The 25,195-nt window shown below is 33.3% G+C and overlaps 2 protein-coding genes and 1 long non-coding RNA gene across 4 annotated transcripts in view; 2 read left to right on the plus strand and 1 right to left on the minus strand.

Annotated features, from left to right (window-relative positions):
• Window positions 1-10,526, plus strand: part of LOC149895407 (uncharacterized) — a 270,965-nt gene extending 260,439 nt beyond the window's left edge. Inside the window, exon 2 of the long non-coding RNA XR_016458491.1 lies at window positions 10,339-10,526. This is a non-coding gene — a long non-coding RNA (uncharacterized LOC149895407). The remainder of the gene's footprint in view (window positions 1-10,338) is intronic.
• LOC149895421 (uncharacterized) lies at window positions 510-10,116 on the plus strand. Of its 2 annotated transcripts, XM_090118875.1 has the most exons (7): window positions 510-797; window positions 3,104-3,211; window positions 4,726-4,841; window positions 5,572-5,683; window positions 6,346-6,472; window positions 6,986-7,611; window positions 8,842-10,116. In XM_090118875.1, exons 1-7 carry the CDS (start codon window positions 724-726, stop codon window positions 8,858-8,860), a joined length of 1,182 nt encoding a protein of 393 aa, XP_089975001.1. In that variant the 5' UTR covers window positions 510-723; the 3' UTR covers window positions 8,861-10,116. The 2 variants fall into 2 exon arrangements, with proteins under 2 accessions (XP_089975001.1, XP_089975002.1); XM_090118876.1 differs by lacking the exon at window positions 8,842-10,116 and having other exon boundaries at window positions 6,986-7,645.
• A 1,521-nt stretch (window positions 10,527-12,047) lies between the features above and the next one.
• Window positions 12,048-25,192, minus strand: abs (ATP-dependent RNA helicase abstrakt). Its single transcript, XM_090119030.1, has 12 exons — window positions 24,901-25,192; window positions 23,848-24,030; window positions 22,784-22,951; window positions 20,620-20,809; window positions 19,925-20,061; window positions 19,029-19,126; window positions 18,185-18,348; window positions 16,786-16,991; window positions 15,788-15,904; window positions 15,115-15,305; window positions 13,842-13,941; window positions 12,048-12,654 (listed from the first exon to the last, which is right to left on the minus strand). Exons 1-12 carry the CDS (start codon window positions 25,100-25,102, stop codon window positions 12,566-12,568), a joined length of 1,845 nt encoding a protein of 614 aa, XP_089975156.1. The 5' UTR covers window positions 25,103-25,192; the 3' UTR covers window positions 12,048-12,565.
• Between the last annotated feature and the right edge of the window lie 3 nt (window positions 25,193-25,195).

Raw genomic sequence — 25,195 nt, forward strand, 5'->3', positions numbered from 1 at the left:
TTCTTATTCTATATGTATTTATTATAGTTGGTTCTAGTTCTACTCACGTTCTACCTAATTACACCGTGAGTTACTAAGAGCATTTTAAGACAAAGCTCACTTAACTCATGGTGTGTTGTTATAAAATTGTCGCGTTTTCTGCACGTTTTATATTATGTTCAATAAAAAATATAAAAAAACACAAACCTATTAAATGCTTAAGTAAATATTTACAATTTGTAAATTTCAATTCAAATTAATGAAAATAAATTTAATTCATTTAGTCATGTTCAAAAAAGATATAAGCATCTACTTTTAAAAATTGTTGAATGAGTTTTTATACAATACATTAAAGATCACAATACTTTCTTGAATCTGTAATTTTAAAGATTCTTCACACGATATTCAAAATTAAGCTTTTATCAATCGAAACATTTATCAACTCTAATTTGAATCGATGTCTCGAATCGATTTAATAAATCATGTAGACGGTGTTGCCACTACAAATTTCTCATGGTAAATTACATCACCATTTCATGGCAGTGGCACGCATTTGGGACTTGGACTTTTCGTGACAGCATGTCATTTTCGACATTTGATTGATAATTTTCCAAAGATCCATCAAATTAGTTTGTTTGAAAGTTAGTTTAGGCGCTAAATGTGTATATTTTTAATTTTTCACGTTAAAATAAGGATGTGAGTGATCGGGGTCCATGTTTGGTTAGCGCGGCTAGGGTTCCCAAGATGAGTGCTCAAAAATGCGTTGTAGAGGGCTGCAATTTGGAATATGATGTGGTCTGCAGCTTTTCCTTCTACAAGTGAGTGTTTTCCCGCCTTTTATTTAACCACACCGCAAAATTTCGATATGTGTAGTTAGAATTCATTCGGGCTTCGCCCAATGACCTCGACGCATTGTATACGCAACTAAATGCATGATAACAAAATCATTCAATCGTTTCCTATAAGATGTTTACATTTCAATTTTGCCCATAATTCGCCGTAATATCACGTTAAAACCTAATTTCATTCTTGTGTTTTTCATTAATTGTTAATCTATAGGTTGTAATTAATTTTGTACATATCAATTTTTTGGTTCCATTTTCGACTCTATTCCCTTACCATAGATACTACTCAAATGTGTGTTGTGAAATACACTTATTTCTGAGTTTCTCTGAAATATTTGTAAATATGTCAACTTTCTATTTGTTTCATTAATTATTATGAATATATTATTGAAGACAATTATATAATGTGTATAATATTTTACGTTTATATATATATATATATATTTTTTGCATTAATTACCTATATTAAGGATATATGAGAAATTAAGCATAATTTATTATAGACTAGCGACCCGCCCCGGCTTCGCACGGGTGCAATGCTGATACTAAATACACTATTAAGTATAGAAAAATTGTGAACGTTGTATAGGATGACCGTCAAGACGTATAACATCTCAGTCTCCCCGTGACCACGCTCGCTGTAAAGTGTTCGAAACGTCGGGAAAATAATAGAATGAATAAATCGCGTTTAAAATCCGTTAAAAAGTCTATAATTTCTAAACGTTGTATACGTTGTATAGGTATAAAAATATAGCGGCCCGCTCCGGCATCGCACGGGTATAAAATACATAGCCGGGCGGCCGCAAACGCTACGTCCCGCAATTTTTAAATCTGTAATATCTTCGAAAATATTCACTTAAATCATACGGTGTAAAAGGCCATATAGATCTATATTAAATGAACAATGTATCCATGGTATTTAATTGGTTAAGGATTAATGCTGTATTGGTTAAAATCGCTTCGAAAATTAGCCATTATTTGTCGTAAAAAGTAAATGACAAAAAAAAGTTATTGTGGGTTATCCATAAGAGATAGACATATACCATCGCGGACTTTTCTGTAGACCTTTTCAATGTGTATAATACTTAGTACATTATTTTGATAAAACTCGTAGGGTTCAGCCTGCGTTTGCAATGTAAGCGGAATAAATGTAATTTTTTACGACATCACATTAGAAACCTCAAAAATAACAGTACTTCTCCACTACTTAATGGATCTTATTATACATATAAACCTTCCTCTTGAATCACTCTATCTATTAAAAAAAACCGCATCAAAATGCGTTGCGTAGTTTCAAAGATTTAAGCGTACAAAGGGACATAGGGACATAGGGACAGGGAAAGCGACTTTGTTTTATATTATGTAGTGATAATGATGTATGTTGAATGTTGTATTTGTATTGTTTTATTTTATAACTGAATGAACACTCATATATAATATTTTCGAACATTTTATTTAAATATTAAAATTTAAACAGGATTTTTGTTATATTTGTAGGCCATATAGTCTTTTCATTCTATATATACACCCATTTTTATTAACAAGTAGAAGTAATTATTATTGACTGATTTGATTATTTACTAATACTTTAGGTATAATGTCTATTTATTTCAATAATGTTTTCTTAGGCTCTAGATTATGACCTACATTCTCATAATAGGCCTTTGTCCTTTCTTGGAATCAAAATCGTTTCTATGTATGTTTATTTGTCTTTCATTTTTAATCAAATTTTATTCATATTTTATGACATATTCTCAGACCTACTGAATATATAGCTTACTAGCTTTCCGCCTGCGGCTTCGCCCGCGTTTTCAAAGAAAAACCCGCATAGTTCCCGTTCCCGTGGGATTTCCGGGATAAAACCTAGCCTATGTTACTTGTGGATAATGTAGCTTTCGAATGGTGAAAGAATTTTTAAAATCGGTCCAGTAGTTTATGAGCCTATTCATTACAATCAAACAAACAAACAAACAAAGTTTTCCTCTTTATAATATTAGTGTAGATGTATTAATAAATTTCCAATGAGAATGAGATGTTTCAACATGTTTAAAAGTCACCTGATATAGGTTGAATATGGCTAAAAGTGTCTTTAAACTAATTTTATATTATATATTTTCTTATATGTATATTAAATGTTCCTGTCGCAATATTAGTTACCAATTATCGAAAACAGCTGTTCCTGTTGTTCCTATGTAGTTTTCATGTCAAGTGATAAGAGTAAGACAGAACAACTTTATTTTTTCTGGGACAGCTAGTAGAATATATAATTTTTATTTCAGTGTCAATACCACATCGGACACAGATGACAAACGACAGGACTGGATCGAGGGTGCAATGCAGGAGGAGAGCGAGTGCCTCTGGAGGCATGTTAACTTGCAGCTGTGCGGGTGAGTTTAAACTCAAACTCAAACTCAGACATTCATTCAATTAGACTTACAACTCAAATTCATACATTTATTTATTCAAATAGACCTTGGAAACACTTTTGAATGGTAAAAATGTGAAAAATGTGGAAAAATAGGAATTTACGACTTAAATGCAACAACATGTACATATATTACATTATATGGACAATATACATATTATAATTTATTAATTATATTATACTAGCTTTCCGCCTGCGGCTTCGCCCGCGTTTTCAAAAAAAACCCGCATAGTTCCCGTTCCCGTGGGATTTCCGGGATAAAACCTAGCCTATGTCACTCAGAAATGATGTAGCTTTCCAACAGTGAAAGAATTTTTCAAATCTGCCAAGTAGTTTCGAAGCCTATTCAATTCATACAAACAAACAAACAAACAAAAAATCAAACCTTTCCTCTTTATATAGATGTGAGATGTGAGTTAACTTGATCAGTCTAAACTCAAACTCAAACTCAAATTTCATTAACTTACTTGTCTAAGTAAATTGGTCTTATTTTAAACTACAATATAGCTTAATCTAAATACACAGTTAATTTTCATAGATATTATTTAAATTTGAAATGTAAGTATGACCAATATTCTGTTATCAATCAGCATTAATCCAAGTTGTAGTGTAGGTTTTTATTTTTTAACAATAAAGTTGATTATTCAATGTATGTGTAAGCTTCTAAACTACTGAACTGATTTTGATATAATTTGGCAAGCAAATAGTAGAAAGGTTGAGGTTAAGTGTTAATGAGAAAAATCAGGGTGTGGTAATTTGAAGAACACTTCATACACAGATTGTTTATGAAGTGAAAAAAAAAGATTATTTTTCTTGGAATATCAATAATGATCAAACATTTTATGTCTATTGGGTTTAAATCTAAAATTAGTCACTATAATATCATTTATAATTATTATAATACTCACAAATGTTTTTTCTTATAAATTGCTTGAAGTTAAATAAAAAGAAAAGCAAGTTTTTGTTATGAACGAAGTATTTGTTATGAAAGAAGTATTTGTTATGAACTTTCAGTTATTCAAGTTCATTATAAATATATCATTAAATAAATATATTTTAATACAAAATAACGATATGCTAGTACATACATATATGCCATTGTTGAGTAGCTATTGTCTAAGAGTTTCTTCATATGAGATGTAGATGGCGCTATTATTAAACATGGCTGTTTTTTCGCGCGCTATTTGAAATAGTGAAATAGTAATATCATTTTAGGAAGCAGTTTCTACAGAGAAAAACTATAAAAATGGCAATTTTATACCTTTATTGTTGGTAAAATATTAATAATAAGTTATCCAATAGGCCTCTCAAAGATTAAAATGTAAAATTAATATGTTTCAATATTTATTTTGTACCTAGCTGTTAAAAATCGGTTCGCTTCCTGAAATTAGCGTGTTGCAACAAACAGACTCTTCAGCGATTTTACTATAAGTATAGATAATACCCATATTATAGCAAGTAATATAAAACACTCAGGTACCATTTCGAGTTAGACGCCCAAGGGCTATGGATCGACTCGCCGATGCTGCCCGAGCTGCTCACACCGCAGGAACAAGCGGCGCCGCCGCAACAAACGCCGGAGCAGAAGAAAGGTGAGGAAAATATATAGAAATATAAAAAAAAGACGTGTGTCACTTGGGGACTGCCGCGGTAAAGCTATTGCATGCTATGCCTTCAAGCCACACCTCCGAGCCCATCGGAGTGACGCGTGAGGTTTTTTCGTTACGGAATTTCTGGATTCGGTCCCCGCGCTTAAGGCCCGCGATAGAAGCTATGCAATAGCTTAAAAATTGGTGGGTTAAGGTTGAAAATGAATCGAATGAATAAATGAAAAATTCTTTATTGCACACTTAAAATACAGGATTATAAACTAAGAGCCATACAAGTAATAACATGTACAGAGGGCGGTCTTATCGCTGTAAGCGATTTCTGCCAGACAACCTAGTGGAAAATATGGTGTTTAAAAATTTTATTGGGTTTTTTGGATAATTTTTATGCAGCTTCCTGTTTTTTGTAAAAATAAAATTACCGATTTTTTTCGCTAACCTCACATTGGACAATTAAATATTTTTTTAAACTTATTATAATATTATCATGAATTGTAACGATTTTTCTGCTTTTTTGAAGTCTAATAATTTAAATGTTAGGGAATTCAAAATTTTTTACAAACGTCACTATTTTATTATGCTTACTTACCTGATTTATCATAAAAATTACCAAATCTTTCATAATTTATAATTTAAAACTTTGCAGTCATGTTATAAACCCAAAATTGAAAATTTCACTTATAATAATGATAAAAAATAAATAATATTCTTTCAGCGGCCGACATAATACGCATAGAACACAACTACAGTATGGAGTCGTGTAAAAAAGAGCCCGAGGCGATATCTCGCCTCAACGTGAGGCAACTTGTCGATACTTTGGGTTATCTGTAAGTATATACAATTTTAATATGTTATATTTATATATAACTAGTGGTCCGCCCCGGCTTCGCCCGTGGTACCTACATGTTTAAACTATCCTATCTCTCAAGTTGGATCGAACTGCAACATGGTGTGCGAATTTTATTATAATCGGCTAAGTGGTTTAGGAGTCCATTGAGGACAAACATTGTGACACGAGATTTATATTTACTATAATATATTATGTATATAGCAAGTTGTTTTATATGCGTTCTTATTTTAATTGATAAGTAAATATATACATAAGCTACATTACTGTCAAGTAGCATCATTATTCGTTTAGTAGTTTTCGCTCGCAAACCTCAGGTTTATTATGTTAGGAAGACACGTCTTCACTACATAGTATAAAACAAAGTCGCTTTCTCTGTCCCTATGTATGCTTAAATATTTAAAACTACGCAACGGATTTTGATGCGGTTTTTTTTAATAGATAGAGTGATTCAAGAGGAAGGTTTTAGTATATAATTTATTAGGTTTAAGTCAAAGCGGGCGAAGCCGCGGGCGGGTAGCTAGTTAATATTAAATTTAATTAATAATTATACCTATTTCATAAGTCAATGTGATATTAAATAAGGTAATTTTATATGTAAGTGTGTAAATAAATACCTATAAAACGAATTTTCCTCTACAGTTCACTAAAGAATCTACAAAAGAAACAGCTGTGGGTTGTTAAAGTTGAGAGTGACAAAGCGGAGGCCTCCATCACACAGTCGGAGCAAGTAATCACTAAGATGCCCGATCCTAAGCAGATTATTGAGGTATGCGGTTATTTTTATTATAGTTAACTATTTTATAGGCTATTCGAGAAGATTTAATTTTTATTTGACTTATACATAATTTTTAGATGCATGAAATACCGAGCCGAAAATGCCGAGCTTTTGTAAACGGCGAAATAATACAATTTGCCTACGACATATACAACATACATTGCTTATTTTGATACATATTTGTTTAGAATTCATATTCTATTTTATAAGAGAATATATTTTTTTCTACATAATAGTCCCTGCATATAAATGATAATATTATAAGTAAAAAGATGTAGGTAGGTTACCAACACATTTGATCTTCAAAAATGGCACACCGCACACACGATTAGAAGACAAAGTGAGATAGCATGATTCAACTGTCGCGAGTGTAGAGATATCTGAGGTTAAATGTGGCTAATTAGCCACATTTCGAGCGATTATAACCAAACTACATCTTTTTACTTATAATATCATTGGCATATAAATATATAGATGTTTTATTCATAATAATTGTTATTTCAGATCATACCGCAAACATCGACAAGCCACGAGCAAACAGAAGGCGAAATTGACCCGAATCTACAGAACCAAAGCGAGGTCCTTCATATAATGGACGATGGAAATATCTCAGATAATTTCATATACGAAATAGCTGAAGAACAAGAGATAACTATGGAGGAAGTCAAGGAAATTCCCGCGTCCGAACATCAAGAATGGACGGTCAATATCATACCGGACGATACTAAACCCAAATATGCATATATAAAACACTGCAACAGTGGAAAGAAAAAGCGACATTTTACAACGGAAATGAACGAAATAACCCTACACGGTGATTTTGAGAATTACTACATATTGCCGGACGTTGATCCGTCTGTAGGGGTTGAAATAACAACGAGCTATGAACCAGAAAGTTTCATTGTTGAGGAATACCCTCATTTGGTTCTCGAAGAAAGGCCAAGGAAGTCTCGAGAGGAAAGAAAGAGAAAGAAAAAGTCTCCCTCAGTTAGGGAACAAGTGAAACAAATTAAAACAGAGATCGGGGAAGATTGGGTGGTGGAAAATAACATATATGATCAAGATACGTCAGAAGATTATGACGATAAAAAAGCTGCGCGCGTGAGAAGGAAAAATAAGAAATACTTGGGGTACGACTTTGTTACTTAATCAGAAAATAGTGGGTAAATCGTGTTGTTTCGGTGTTTTGGAAAAAAAATACAGTGCATTGGGGTGATTTTGAACGGAATAAATAAAGAAATCATTTATTTTTAACCGACTGCATTACACCTTAAATCGTAACATCGAGCTAAAATACAATGTGTACTAAAGCCTGATAAATCGGTCAAGCGCGAGTCGGACTCGTGACACTAAGGGTTAAAAATATCAACCATCCAATTTGTGACTTACGGCCAACCGTTGCTTAACTTCGGTTTTCTATTTGTTGGCCACAACAGAAATGCATCATCTCTGGAAATTTCACTTTTCTTATTATCATGGTTCATGAGATACAGACGGAAAGACAGACAGACAGCATAGTCTCTGTAACATGGTCCCGTTTTACCTTTCGCGTACGGAACCCTAAAAAATATTAATGATATTATTAACAAACTTCTATATTTTCATACTTTCACGATATCTATAATATAAAAATGAATCCCAAAATGTGTTGGTAAGCGCATAACTTGAGAACGGCTGAACCGATTTCGTTAATTCTTTTTTTATTATATTCCTTGAAGTACGAGGATGGTTCTTACGTAGAGAAAACGTAAACATGTACCACGGGCGAAGCCGGGTCGGACTGCTAGTTTAAAATAAAATGATGCTCGAACTCAAACATTTATTTATTCAATTAACTTCTAGAAGCACTTTCGAATCGTCATTACATATTTTAACATTTACCACTGATTCGGAAAGCAGTATCTATGGAAAAGAACCGGCAAGAAACTCCATATTTGAGAAATTTTTGCTATTTAGTTTCATTCTTTACTAATATTATAAAGCTGAAGAGTGTGTTTGTTTGAACGCGCTAATCTCAGGAACTACTCCGATTTGATAAATGCTTTATAAATGAAATTTTTAAAAGTATTCTTTGGTATCAAAATTTCCCCAATGCACTAAAATAAGTAAAAAAAGTGACATCATAACGAAACAACAGCGATTTATCCAAAAAAGAAAAATTCGATAAAATCCCTCATGTTTTTAACACGCCTATATTAGCTTCACCTGTGTGTTTGTATGTAACCGACTCCTTTCGATTTTGACTTACACGGACATATATTAAAACTTTATTATCAAGGATCGGTGACATATTCATGAGTTTAAGCGTGTTTTTTTTAGTTTTTTTGTTTATATAAATAAAATAATTAATTTTTTTCCAGTATCAATGGGCTTAAATGAGGTTTTGGATTATTTTTGGGTGATTCGACGTTATCGCATCGACACACAACTCCCAGATATTAATATATAATAATAATGTATTTTCTTTTGCTTCCTCGATAATCATTAGTTAAATTTAGTAAAAAATGCGTCTACCCGCGTTCTTTATATAAAAATGAAGTTTTATCGATATGTACGCGGTAAAAAATAAAAATGTTTTTGCGGGTAGATTCATTTTAATAGTTTGTTTGAGTCGGTATTTAGTATATAGATTTTTTAAATATTGACCGCTTGATTTAATTAAGATTTTTTCATATTATGTTGTTGGGAAAATATAAATAAATGTTTAAACATTATTTTGAAAGTTTTCTTGGCTGGCTCACCGTTTGGATGCAATTTTAGGTTAATATTCGTAAAAATCTAAATCGGTCCAGGAATATATGGAAAAATAGTACATTTTTTGAAGTTGGTTAAAATTAGATAAATTATCATTTAATTTTTAAGTAATTTTTTTCTTCATTGTATAAGTATCGAGTGCAAAATCGAGAGAAGGAAACAAAATATTATTTGAATATTGTAATGCAATATTTTTTATTTTATTTGGTAGCCAGTCTATAATTAAAAAAAAATTAGTTTAATGTTTTTGCCAAAAAATCACTTCATCAAAATTAAGGATTCATTTTGAGATATAGTTGAAATGCTATTTATTTAAATCAAAAAAAAAATAATAATAAATAGATACTAAGGTTTTTTAACTTACTAAAAAGTTTATATTATTTAGAGACGAAACAATAAGATTTGTTCCAAAATCGTGTTTTTGGTTGAAAATAAAAATCGATTTTTAACAAAATATTATTGACGTCTTTACTATAAATTTAATTAGTAATATAGAATTGTGAATAAGTTAACACAAATGTTTTGAGATTTGGAATAAAGTTAAAACATTACACTCTTTTTCACAGTTGGTACATTAATATAGACATGCATATTTGCCAGTTTCACGACTTGCTGATAAAGTTCCTGATAGTTTATTTAGCACTATAATTATTCAAACATTGTCATTTTAACTGACAGATAAGCTAAAGAAGATATTCAGAAGTCGTAAAACTGGCTATAAAATTATACAGGGTGTCCCACTGTTGGTATACTAAGTTCAAAGGAGGTTATAGTTTTGCATACGCTGAGTTCGTAAAAAATACTTATAAAATTCCAGACCTTATTTATTTTTTAATCTCTGTTTACACCCATAACAAGCAACCCGCCCACTTTGCCACCAGCACGTGGCATTATGTTTTCACAGACAGTTATATCGTTTAAGATTATGTTTTCACAGACAAAATGATCATATAAAAGAAGCGGTATATGCCGGCTGCGCGAAGCTAGAGAAGAAAACATGGATTTTCAGAAAAAAATTAACAAAAAATATTTTGACGTAATTTTGTTGTTTTAGTATTTTTCTCGTGATCAGCATGCAAAACTATAACCTCCTTTGCGCTTAGTATACCAACAGTGGGACACCCTGTATAATGGATTTCATTGCCTTCAATTGTAATAAAAAAAACTGTATAAATTTTTTCTCATATGTACAGATTGTCGCTTTTAATTGTAAGCTTAGATTATTAGAAATTATACCATAATAATTATGTTTTGGTTTTCGTTAAGTACTGAATATAAGACTATTTTAAAATTTGTGTTTTATTTTAACCCCTTTTTTACCTATACTGAGACCTGAAAGAGCGTGTGTGTCTTCTCACACGTGTTAGAAGTGAAACTTCTTTGGCAAGTTTTAAAAAATACCAAAATCGTCGCCTTACCCCATGTCGTGACGGTATTGCCATGACGCGACCTTAAAATTTTACTCTCAACACGCATAAACAAGTTTCACTTTCTAAAATAACATTTTCTGATTGAAATATTCACTTATCGATTTTCTAAACAAATGATGTATACTCGTTACACATAGCAAAATATTTTTTTTTTACAATGGCTGGACCGATTTTAATGTGACTTTCACTGGGAGATAGCAGTCAATTGGAAACTAAGTATTGTACTGATATATCGACCCAAATATAGGGCTTAAAAAGAAAAACTCGTGTACGCAGGTAGAACCCCAAATTCTTCATATGAATATTTTTTTTCCACCAAACACGCAGTGTGGTTGGCGTTTTGCTTTTTTATATCAGTGCCACGATAAGATTTCAGGCGAGTTGCGTGTGTTTTTTGGGGCGTTCTGCAAATCGAGAATGAATAAAATTCGAACGTTGTGAGTGCGCCACAGCGAGCCAAACGTAGCAAGTTACGTTTTTAAAATCAGTCACTGAAAAAATTTGCAAGTGCGTGCGCTTGTATAGTAAACTAAACTTATGTGATACATTTTTTGGCGGTTTCAGTAGGTTTTGCTTAGTGAGTGGTAACCGACTCTTTATTTTTTACTGACAAACGTTCAATTACACGAATTAAGTATGATATGATATACAGAGTTGTTTTATTAAATCGAAGATGTTTTACTAATTTAAATTTTAGGATAATAGATCGCTCTAAAAGTATATATTAATTGAACGTTGCAGGTTTGTTGCAGGTTTACAAATGGGATTATCCTATGTTTATTTTATATATAGAAATTCCTACGTTATGCTAGTTTATCTTCCAATAATTATCCTTCTTGAAATTTCAAAATCAAATAGGTAATGTGATGAACTAAACCTATCGAAGATATTATTTTGTAAGGGCGGCAAAGTCTGAATACCTTACCTACCGCTGAGCAAACTGAAATATTATTACGTATTCTTTGCTACAAGGTGTCAAATAATAGGGAAGATTATTTTTTATGTAAAGATGGTAATCGTGAACGAAGCTGCGTCTTGTCTATAAATTTAATAAAATCGTAGGAAAATCAAAACTGTACATTGAATATTTTTTTAAAGAATTCTTGGAGGTCTAGAATTGATTTTGATGTCAAAAATAAAATTATTAGAATTTTTGTGTTTTTCGATACGTATGTCCGGGATAAACTCAAAAAGTACTGCATGGATTTCCTTCAAATTTGCTACAGAGATAGCTCGAGACCTGAAAAAGGAAATAGGATAGGTTTTATCCCGGAAATCTCAAGCGAACGGTATTCCGCTAGTACAAGGTATATAATATGAACTAAATCTTTTTAATATAATGAAGGGGAATACTATATAGGGAAAAAAATAAAAATCCGGCAAAAAGTTCATTATTTATTTACTTAATATTACATATTTACAATTTACACATAGTACAAAATCTTATATTACGCTTATAACATTATTTGATTGTGTGTATGTGTGTGGTATGTCTGTTTATTTGTGTGTGTGAGTGTAATTGTCTTTCTAACATATAGAAAAAAACATTCATTCAAGTAAGACAGCTTATAGGTACAATTTGGTCCTTAAATAAATAAAAACACAGTTTATCAGAGATTTTACATTCCCACAATATATAACCATCTCTTTCTAACACACAGAGAAACAATTACTTGAGCGAGACAATTTATTCCATTTAATCTATACTAATACTATAAAGCTGAAGAGTTTGTTTGTTTGAACGCGCTAATCTCGGGTACTACTGGTCCGATTTGATAAATTATTTCACTGTTAGATAGTCCATTTATCGAGGAAGGCTATATATCATCACGCGAAGACCAACAGGAGCGGAGCAATATGGGTAAAACCGCGGGGCACAGCTAGTTCAATAGAATTAAAACTAATAGTCTGCCGCTGTGTTCGCCAAATAATCCCGTCTGCCGATATTCGAAGCTTGCTTGTTTTGAACCGCCTCCAGTTTTGGACATTCTGTAAAAAAATAAAGAATGATTAATAAATTAGTAGAAATATTAAATTTGCACAAATATAGAATAACAATTAATAATAAATAGATAGATGGAATTTAGTTGTTTTTCGTTTTTTAAAGTTTGTGATGCAAAAACAATCTTTCTATATTTTGACAAAAGATGGCGCTAATTTACATTTACATCAGTCTTCTATACTAATATTATAAAGCTGAAGAGTTTGTTTGTTTGTTTGTTTGAACGCACTAATCTCGGGAACTACTGATCCGATTAGAAAAATTCTTTCGGTGTTAGATAGCCCATTTATCGAGGAAGGCTATAGGCTATATTTCATCTCGCTACGGGCAACAGGAGTGGAGCCACGGGGGTGAAACCGCGCGGAGCAGCTAGTTCATTGATATAGCTTAAATGATATTTTACGTAGTTATCTCTTGCCTCTAAATCTTTAATTAATTAAATAAATAAATAAAAAGGTCAAAGCGATATTTCTTTGTTACATTTTTCGCAACTTTAACCTCTATGTGCTATATAGCTGTTGATATACTTCAAGCCGTTAGCCGGATAAGATTTGAATGAACTGTTTTTGATGAAATTGGCGACTGCAATTGCAATTATGGGTGTTAATATTCTCACGTATTATGAAATTATATATATTTAACAAAAAAAAAACATAATATTCGATGACTACGTTTTTTCTGCATTATTTTGAAAACAAATTAAACATTCTTTTTCTTACTCAGTTAAACAATAATTTAACCTAATCACAACAAAACATTTTATTTTGTTACATTGACTATAACAAATTACTATAAAATTTTATAAAAATCCCAATAAAAAGACGTGTGTCACTCGGGGACTGCCGCGGTAAAGCTATTGCATGCTATGCCTTCAAGCCACACCTCCGCGCCCGTCCCCGTGGGGAGCGTGAGGTTTTTTCGTTACGGAATTTCTCGATTCGGTCCCCGCGCTCAAGGCCCGCGATAGAAGCTATGCAATATTTTTTTTTTTTTTTTTTTTTATATGAGAGCAGGTAACTGAGCAGGTGGATCACCTAATGAGGTGACACCACCACCCATGAGCACTCACAAAGTTACCTTTGTGAGGCTGTTAAAAAATAAAAAATAAAGCAATAGCTTAAAAACAAACAATTTAACCCAAAAATCTCATAAAAACAAGAAAATAAGCACATACCAGTGATCCTATGCCCCAGCCCCCCGCAGTACGAGCAGCCCTGCCCGTCGGCCGCCGGCACGTCCGCTTCGCCCAACATCTCGGTTAGGAATGACGGGACCTGAAGGATTTTAATGGTATTAAAAATAATAAATAAAAATAAAAATCATTTATTGATCAACTAGATTTCCGCCCGCGGCTTCGCCCGCGTTTGCAAAGGAAAACCCGCATAGTTCCCGTTCCCGTGGGATTTCCGGGATAAAAACTATCCTATGTGTTAATCCAAGTTACCCTCTATATGTGTGCTAAATTTCATTGTAATCGTTTCAGTAGTTTTTACGTGAAAGAGTAACAAACATCCATACATCCATACATCCTTACAAACTTTCGCCTTTATAATAGTTTATTGATTATTGATCAATTTGTGGGTTAGGTACAAACATGTAACATTTGGATCCCAAACTAAGACAGCCTGTATTTTGGGGTCCTTCCTTAATGACACAATAATAACAAAACTATAGCATAATATTAACTTAAATAATGATTTAGGTAATTTAGCTATTTTTTATACAAAATTATACAAAATAAAATAATTATAATATATTGTAGTTTTGAAATTTTTTCATTTATTGAATTGTAGGGTAGTTTGAAAATTTTATATTATTTATGAAAATTTGTAAATTTGCAGGTACATTTTACAGTTTACAAATATATGAGTAGTTTGGAATATAGTAGATTATTTGTGAAGTGAAATTGTAGGGTATTTTTAAGTTCAAGTTATTTATGTTTGTTTTTTATCATAAATGCTACTGTTGTCTGAATCAACTATCCTTTAATTATAAACATTTTATTATATTTACATTTTTCCACAAATTGTTTGTGAAAAACGAGGTAACAGATGTTTTACTTGATGGATAAAATATTTTTTTTGCAGTCATCTTCTGCCCTTTTTTCACAATCATTCATATTCACACATTTTTTTATGAAAAACTATGTAATAAAGTAGATACTTCATCTACTGCTATATTATTAATGACTATAAAAACTTTTTTTGTCTATTTTTGACGTGACAACGTCTTTATAATTCGATAGAGCCGGCTGCAAGCACGAAAAAACATGACTCATGCGGCGTTACCTCGCTCTGAGGCGTTCCATGTAAGGCTTGAAGTGCAAGCGAGAGCGCGGAACGAGCGACAAAGAAGCACAATCGGACGTTGTCACGTTCAACTATCGTCAGTAAACCGACTTTACAGACAACCAATTTTTTTTTGCATTTTTTGTTGTTTTTCCTCACCTTCTGCCCCGCTTCCCTCAACAAATGCGCCAAATCCCGTAACACACTATCATCTTGCTGACGACCGAGCAGTGTGGTCGCCACGCCCATGGTCCCCGCACGACCGGTACGACCAATTCGATGGACGTAGTTCTCTATGTCTTCCGGCATATCGTAATTTATAACATGCTGTATGTTTTGGAAGTCCAGACCTGTTGCAACAAAATTATAGATATAGAAAAACAAATCCATATATATAAAAATGAAACCCGTTTTCCTTGGTCACGGCATCACGCGTGAACGGGTGGACCGATTTTGATAATTCTTTTTTTATTATATTCCTTGAAGTACCAGGATGGTTCTTATGTAGAGAAAGCGTAAACGTAACATAAATAATAATCGAATTCGGTCCACCCGTTCACGTGTGATGCCGTGACAACGCGAAACGGGTTTCATTTTTATATATTACTAGCAAACCGGGCGAACTCCGTAGTCCACTTCGCCATCAGAGACACCTTTTCTTTGCTATAAACCTTACGGAGCCCGAGACCTTTCCAACGAATGCAAAACCGTGGAAATCGGTTCGTGCGTTCTGGAGTTATAGCACAGTAACAAGATATTGTAATACTGTGGTTATAGCGTCAGGAAGGAAAACCAGACCTATTTTTATATAGTAGACATAGATTATTCCTACCTTTACTAGCTACATCCGTAGCAACGAGGACATCTTTCTCCCCTCTCCTGAACGCTTCCACGGCTCTAGAACGTTCCTCTTGGTCCTTACCACCGTGTATTGCTACTGCTTCTACTCCTAGAAAAATAAGTATTTATTTGTTTAACAATTTAATTTACTAATTATTTATTTATTTAACAATTTAATTATATATATAAGTATGTAAAAACGGTTTATAGTAGAGCCATTTTAATAGGCAACATTTGACAGTTCAACAAAATTCAACAACGTAACCTAGTAACGACAACATAAAATAACATGATATTTCGTTTTGTTAGAACTGCACATTTGCTTAACTTTTTTCAATTACGATTACATATTTATTATAATAATGACCGATATAAGTAATTTTAGGATTTGATTTTACTGATAAACCATTCTAAACATAATAAACAATTTCTGATTTAAAGAACTGACGTCGCTACAATTTTGTGTCAATAAACCTTTTTTCTTTTTAAATACCAGAGACGTTACTCTAAAAATCGAAATCAGACATCTAGAATCGAATGCATTGATTACTTGGGAATAAAAATTATCATAAATTATTGACATGTGTTTCAAGTTCGATTGACAAATGTTTCAAGTCCGTATCGATTAATTCACTTTAATCGATGTTTTTATGCAGGTTACCACCCTATGAAGATAAAATTGATAGACGTCAAATGTTGCCTATTAAATTGGCTCCACTATAATACAGTAGGTACATAAGGCCTTATCGCTTACTAGCGATCTCATCCAGACTGACCAAGGTAAGAGATTAAGAAAAATAAGTAATTTGAGTTATATTTTTTGTGCAAAAATAAATTTAAAATAAAACAATCTTTTATTTAAATGGCTCGAAACAACATCGCATTATTTTTTGAGTTGTTCTTAACAAGCCTTTTCATTTTCATTAATTTAATACCCATATCCGTCTTGGATGTCGTCATGACCTCACCCTCACCGAGTAGCCCACTCACCCTTCAGCAGCAGATACTCATGTATAGCGTCCACGTGCTGCTTCCTCTCCGCGAAGACCAGTACAGGTGGCGCGGTCTTCTGGAGGCAGTGCAGCAAGTGCACAGTCCTGGCTTCGGCCTTCACCAGCTCGAGTTCCTGGCGCACGTTCAGTGATGCTGCACCGGCTCTACCAACGTTGACCGTCACTGGCTTCACGAGGGCCGATCTGGTGGTAGATAACTCAAACTCAAACATTTATTTATTCAATTAGACTTCTTCTAGAAGCACTTTTGAAACGTCATTAGGTACATATTTTTAACATTTACCACCGATTCGGAAAGCAGTATCTACGGAGAAGAATCGGCAAGGAACTCCATAGTTGCTCTTTTTAATCATGTCAGTTTTACAATTTAATTTTACAAATTACATATGTAACATCATAATTTATAGTGATATGCCAAAGAACTGTCCTATAATTAAACTAGCTTTCTGCCCGCAGCTTCGCCCGCGTTGACTTAAACATAATAAATTATAATATATTAAAACCTTCCTCTTGAATCACTCTATCTATTAAAAAAAACCGCATCAAAATCCGTTGTGTACTTTTATAGATTTAAGCATACAAAGGGAAATAGGGACAGAGAAAGCGACTTTGTTTTATACTATGTTATGAAGTAGTAGTTTTCCCAGTTTCCAAGCATAATGTACTACATACTAGCAGTTATTTATTTATTTATTTATTTAGAAAAAGTATAGTCGGCACGGCGAAACATGATCCATAATCCATATGACACTGACGGTTATTCCCAAGACACCATCTTGTAATGGCGTCACCATTAAATTAGAAACGTATTGGAGGCTTCTAAAAATAACATTTATTAATTTTTACGTAGCTTTATGCCATTACAATGATATTCCGTTGGAATTATAACAATTCTTAACATTTACGAGAAATTATTTCAACCTGACTTTACGTTTACGTCCTGCAAAACTTACATCGTTGGTATTTATCGACTAGTGCGGCAAGTATCGATAAACAAATGTCGATAATGGAAATGAGTGCATTTTTTAAACCGTAAAATCAAACCAAATAGTGAGACTATACCTGAAAAATAGCCATTTACCTACACTACTACATACTTACTTTACTACCTACCTAAGCTATGTTAATAAATAATCTTAATATACATATATAAATCTCGTGTCACAATGTTTGTCCTCAATGGACTCCTAAACCACTTAACCGATTATAATAAAATTTGCACCATGTGCAGTTCGATCTAACTTGAGAGATAGGATAGGTTTTATCCCGGAAATCCCACGGGAAAGGGAACTATGCGCGCGAAGCCGCGTGCGGAAAGCTAGTATGTAAATAAATTTCATTAAAATAAAAATGTCTTATTATTTCAAACTAAATACCTTGCAAAATTCTGTATCTTCCTCGGCATAGTCGCACTAAACAACAAAGTCTGTCGCTGCCCGGCAAAGTATGAGAATATCGTTCTGACGTCCTCCTCGAAGCCCATGTCTATCATCCGATCCGCTTCATCCATGCAGAGGTACCGACAGACGTTTAGACGAACCTGTTATACACAGAATAAATAAACCTGTTATACACATAACAAATAAAACTGTTACACAGAATAAATAAGTATAAAATGTAAAAAAGAGAGCGTGTTTGCACACGTGTCAGAAGTGAAACTTCTTTGGCAAGATTCAAAGATACCAAAATCGTCGCCTACGCGACCTTGAAATTTTAGTGTTATCGCGCCTAAAGAAGTTTCACTTTAAAAAGTGAAGAAAATGTCAGTGTTATGTAAGTCATATCATTTCTTATATGCTACTTGTATAATAAAATGTTTTACAAGTAAATAGGAAATTATACAGAAAATAAACACAATACGCGGACGCTGGTCCGGTAAGACCAGCGTCTTACCGGATCCCGTGAAGGCTATACCGATCATATACAAGGAATAAATGTATTAAGTGACTGATGACTCGATGGTGTAGTTAAAGAATATGTATTCGATAAGTAAAATAATTAAAGGAATACAAAATTATAACGAATTGTATAAAGTTATACGATTAATGTAAAATAAATTATACATAAATAAACACACGTAGTATACAAATTAATAACTCTTTCAAGGAGCACCAAGTTCAAATAAATTTATGTTATAATATTTCAAAAACGTATGACATTTAAATAAATATAAACTAAATAATAAATATAAACTAAATAGTAAATAGTATTTTTCCTCACCATTTTCTTATCCAACATGTCCATAAGTCGTCCTGGCGTAGCGACCATTATGTGTACACCTCTTTGTACTGTTTCCATACATTCAGACACCGCAACACCTGTATTATACAATAAATAAATGTATACAATAAATAAATGAAAAAATTAATATTATAAAGCTGAAAGTTTGTTTGTTTGAACGCGCCAATCTCAGAAAATACATTTTTCTCTGGCACGTTTATGAAGTAATTAAGTATCTAATTATTGTGTTTTTTTTATTCTATTTACCTGTACCTATGTGTTATTCATCGAAATAAAATGCTGTTATATATCTTTATTTATTTTGTATCATTGTATTCCATTCATCAAAGCCTAAATTAGTTCCAAGCCTTAGTAACATAGCCAATAAAAGCGTGTTAGAAAAAGAAAACATTATATTCATATACAGCAGCACCAAAAATAAATTTTTATTGAAAAAAATATGATTTTCAAGTATAAACGACGCGGGCGAAGCCGTGGGCGGAAATCTAGTACAAATAATATATCGAATTGTGTTATAACATGCTATTAAAATATAAAAACAATGAGGGTAGTTTCACATTAAATCGTGATTAACTCAAGCAACTTGGCTATGCTCTCTGTAAATTGTCCTAACGTCGTAATAAGTAAAATCTATACTAATATTATAAAGCTGAAGAGTTTGTTTGTTTGAACGCGCTAATATCAGGAACTGCACTAATCAATTAGAAAAAATCTTTCGGTGTTAGATAGCCCATTTATCGAGGAGGCTATAGGCTATATATCATCACGCTAAAACCAACAGGAGCGGAGCAATGCGGGTGAAACCGCGGAACACAGCTAGTAACGAATAAATCGCATTAAAAATAATTTCTTTATTGAGGGTAGTTATAACTTACCACCAATAGCGAGACAGCTCCTTATTTCAGGGTGGCCGGTCATTTTCAAATGTTTCACAAAGTGTAGGATTATGTCGTGCGTCTGTTTCGCTAATTCTCTTGACGGACAGATTATTAAACCGTATGGTCCTTCGTTTCTGTAAAAAATATTTTTTTGTTAGAATAATGAATTATTAAAGAAAGTGTGTGACTATTTTTTTAGCAACACAAACTTGAATACCGTTCATGTTCCAATATTTTAGTGGTCGGGTGTTGGACACCCAACACTTTGCTAATAGAAATATGCACTTGATGAACGGCATTTGCACCTTGCTATAAACACCTCATTATCAGCTTGCCAGACCCAGTAAATATACCGAAAATTTCTAAATTATATACGGTTCGGGTGTTTGACACCCATCGCTTTTCGCGATAGAAACACTTACTTAAGGAACGGAAACTCCAAGCATAACATGATCAGCTGGCTATAGCTAGTGAACGAACGAACCTGTCATATTATATCACTAATAATAATATATGGGTCGGGTATTTGACACCCTTTCTTGATAGAATTACTTACTTAATGAACGGTATCTGCACCTCTTGCTCCAAGCACATTATGATCAGCTTGCCAGTGAATGCTATACCCATCATGTTTCACTTATAAACCGGTCGGGTGTTTGATACCCATCAGTTTTGCTAATAGAAACACTTACTTAATGAACGGCATCTGCACTTCTTGTTCCAAACACATCATGATCAGCGGCAGAGTGAACACCAGCGTCTTACCAGAGCCCGTGAAGGCTATACCGATCATATCCCGACCGCTTAGTACCGCGGGTATACCTTGCACTTGTATGGGGGTCGGGTGTTTTATACCCTTCGCTTCTAGGCCTCGGAGGACGCCTGGAAAATAATATATAAAATAAATACATAATAAATAAATATTTCAGGACAATTTTCACACGGCACAATCTGATCCCATACTAAGCTTTCGTTTGTGTTATGGAAACCAGATGGCTGATAAACATACATATATAATTTTTAAATAAATACTTATATAGATAATTAACACCCAGACACAGAGCAAACATCTATGTTCCTCACACAAATATTTGCGCCGGGTGGGAATCGAACCCACGACCTCTGGCTTGGAAGGCAGGGCCACTACCAACCAAGCCAACCGGTCAGTCAAATATAATATAAAATATATTAATTTATTTAATTAAATGTGTAATTAATTAAATGTATAAAAGGACCACTGAAGAAAATATTTGAAAACAAATTAATACTATGTAACGCTCAAAGATCGATAACACTCATTGATCATAATAATAAATATAGTTAAAAAAAAAACCTAAAAAAGCGCTTTAATCGAAACAACTTTAGAGTAGAAAATAATTTTTAATGAGTCAATAAATAATATGTTATTATTTATAATAATATATTAAACTTATTTTTTAGTGCAAGTTATTGTTAATGATAAACTCCTGAAATAAATGTGGATTGTCGATATTTGTACAAAATTTGAATTAAATCTGTCCATTTAGGTCAATCCGGTAAAAATCGAGTCTAAAGGACTTGATTACATACAAGATAGTGTGAGACCCATTCGTAAAAAAGTCTTCAAATAACGATTTTCGTGGGACTCACCTCCGCCATACGGACTACTGATGTCCACTTAATCGGCATGTTTTTTTGAAAACAAAAAGTGCGTAGTCACTTCCTAGGGGTATGAAGGGGGGAGCTATGACGTAGCAAAGATGGCCGTCGGGCCATTCTAATGTGCGGTATATCTAGATAACTACTGGACCGAGTAGTTCGTACGGCGCAGATAAGTCCCGCGGAAATGAATTTTATTTCAATTGGGGACTGTACTACGACGCTAATATTATAAATGCGAAAGTTTGTGAGAATGGATGGATGTTTGTTACTCTTTCACGCAAATACTGAACCGATTACAATGAAATCTATACTAATATTATAAAGCTGAAGAGTTTGTTTGTTTGAACGCGCTAATCTCGGGAACTACTGGTCCGATTTGAAAAATTCTTTCGGTGTTAGATTGCTCATTTATTGAGGAAGGCTATAGGCTATACAGGGTGTATTATTCCGTAACTACACTGCAGATATGAAACTACTACTATGGGAGTGTTTGATGTAAAATTTTTAGATATTTCCCGTTTTACTTTTAAAAAGTTATTATTGTAATTTTATGCATTAGGTAAAGGGCTTTCGATATCAGTTTAAAGTTTTTTGATATCTGCAATAGTTACGGAATAATCGCCTGTGCACACTTAACGATTACACCCTGTATATCATCACGCTATGACCAACGGGAGCCACGGAGGTGAAACCGCGCGGAGCAGCTAGTATAATATAAATTTTAATGTGTCAATAAACAATATGTTATTATTGACAGTTATTATTAAATTTTATTCATTTCATGAGTGAAGTCCCATGTCCCCTAGTGGGGTAAGGGGCAGATGCATTATACATCTGTTTCACTGATCGATTTTCTTTAGGGACAAGTAGGTGATCAGCCTTCTGTGTTCTACCAGACCAAGAAATTTTTTTTTAGTCTCCACCGGGAATCTAACCCGGGACCCCTGGGTGCTACGCTCACGCGTCGACCACTGTACCAAGGAGGCGGTTGCAAGTGATTGACCCAGGTAAAATTAGAACAGAACCATCTCGTTACCATGGCGACGCCTTAGATCGCTAAACCGGCTAAGCTCTAGGTGATCGAAAGTACCATTGAATATAATGAAGAACATAATTTACATAATTATAGACATAATTATAGAATTTTTAGCGTATGCTAAATTTATAAGCAGAATATAACTAGCCCAAAGTTTAGCCTGTTTTTATACCACATACCTTTGGGAAACTTCATATGTTGGAACGTCTTTATCGGCGGTGGTACATCCTCCCCTTCAACTAATATTCTAAGCTGTTGTCGCACCCTGTCATGTCTTTCTTCAGGTAATTCTAATATACATCGTGGTGGCCGCCATGACGTTTTTATTGGTTCGGAGTATTGGATTCCTGGTAAAAAGAAATTGAATAAATTGATAAGTAGTGAAACATATTGAAAACGAATACACACAATTTCATTCGTTTTTGCTCTCTTTCCTATGTAATAAATCAAAATCTGTCTTTTTGTTGGAGATAAACCTAAAAATTACTGGAACTATTTTTATTCTGTTTTCACAAATTTAAAACTGTGGTTCTCAAGGAATGTTTAAGTATTTATATAATTTGTTAGGTTATTGTATCAATGAAATTTCCTTTATATAAAACTACAAATTTAAACTTAAACATTTATTTATTCAACTAGACGTATTTTAGAAATGCTTTTGAAACATCAAAATAAAAAAAAATATATAATTTACTACCGGTTTGGCAAAGCACCTACAGGGATGAACTATTCATCTATTTATTTCAATAGGAGTAACTAATAAAAATATAATGTATTTAATATTCTTGAAGTTAAATCCTTCAATTGATGAAAACGCTAAACAAAAAAATCCAAAAGTGCACAACTCGTAATGCTCCTTCCTTTAACGAAATGAATAATACAATTATTATCTCCTGTCATCATCAATATTATATCCTGTCCGAATTTTTCCAGCAAATCTATTTTTAATAGACTAAATCTATACTAATATTATAAAGCTGAAGAGTTTGTTTGTTTGTTTGTTTGAACGCGCTAATCTCAGGAACTACTGGTCCGATTTGAAAAATTCTTTCGGTATTAGATAGACCATATATCGAGGAAGGTTATAGGCTATTTATCATCACCCTATGACCAACAGAAGCGGAGCAATGCGGGTAAAACCGCGCGGCACAGCTTGTTTATTATAAAATTGGTCTCATTCTATTATCACCCTAGTGAATGTCGACTTAGGTTCGGATCTTAGACTATTACAATACGGACATACCTTTAGCCAATTCCGCGACACCCATCAAAGCTTTACTCTGCGCTACACTCTCCAGTATATGCTCTTCCTCCTTCGCCTGTCTCTCCGCAGCAGACAGCGCCCTGGCTTCCGCAAGACGTTTCAACTCGCTGTGCTGATCCAGGAGTGATACATTGTAACGTCTCCCCCATTCTTCTTGAGAACCTATAATGAATAAAATGTATTTCAAATCTATGTAAAATGATATCTTAATATATATTATATAAATCACAATGTTTGTCCTCAATAGACTCCTAAACCACTTAACCAATTATAATAAAATTCGCACACCATGTGCAGTTTGATCCAACTTGAGAGATATATAGATAGATAGTTTAAACATGTAGGTACCACGGGCGAAGCCGAGGAGGACCACTAGTGGAAGTACATATAAATTTAGAAAAAAATTCGATCACGAGGCGGGAATTTATCCCACCTTTCACGCCAATCCGGGGCAGTGCCTCACCAACTCGGCCACTCGTGACGTGAAATGGAAGTGATAGTAGTAAGTGGAATAAGGTAATGAATAAATCGTGTTTAAAATCTTTAATTTATAAACCTGTAATGAAGTTAAATTTATTTTGGGATGATTTGTTATTATTTTCCTTGATATTGTTACAGCCTGGTAATATATTTTAATTTAATATTAGATATGCTGTTCAAATGTACAAATGTGCATAGGTTAGCGTTAGACTATCACCTGCATCCTATGTGTTCTTTATTTTCATTTGTAACTGTTAAATTTCACACAGTAAATTATCGAGTACTTATGGTAATATTATGAGATAAAATCTACATTAATATTATAAATAATGACGCTGAAGAGTTTGTTTGTTTGTTTGAACACACTAATTTCAGGAACTACTGGTCTGATTTTAAAATTCTTTGGGTGTTAGATAGCCCATTTATCGAGAAAGGTTATAGGCTATAATAACATCACGCTAAGACCTGCGAGAGAGAGAAATTGCGAGGCACAGCTAGCCCTATATTATATATATGAAATTTCAGTATTAAAATGTAATTTATATAATATACCTTCATCATCAGGATCGTTGTCGCTAGAACTCTTAGTTTCAGCAGCCACCTCATTAGCTACTTGTCCCAATCTACCTAACTTTAATAATTTCTGTTTCATACGATCTTTCACTGGCACATACGGTTCATAATTGTCTACGTCGTCTTCAGAATCGGACGATTTTTCATCACGTCTGTAACGCTTTACAGGTGGGTCAGACATTATTTAATATTATTAATAAAAACAGTCTTTTCATTCAATTATAAAACGATAACAAAATCAACTTCTGTGTTGTTTATTTTGACATAAACTATG

This window comes from Colias eurytheme, chromosome 31, assembly GCF_061535395.1.
Source record: "Colias eurytheme isolate Ceu_HAF_F1 chromosome 31, ilColEury1 Martin Lab GWU primary, whole genome shotgun sequence".
In the NCBI taxonomy this organism is placed as follows: domain Eukaryota; kingdom Metazoa; phylum Arthropoda; class Insecta; order Lepidoptera; family Pieridae; genus Colias; species Colias eurytheme.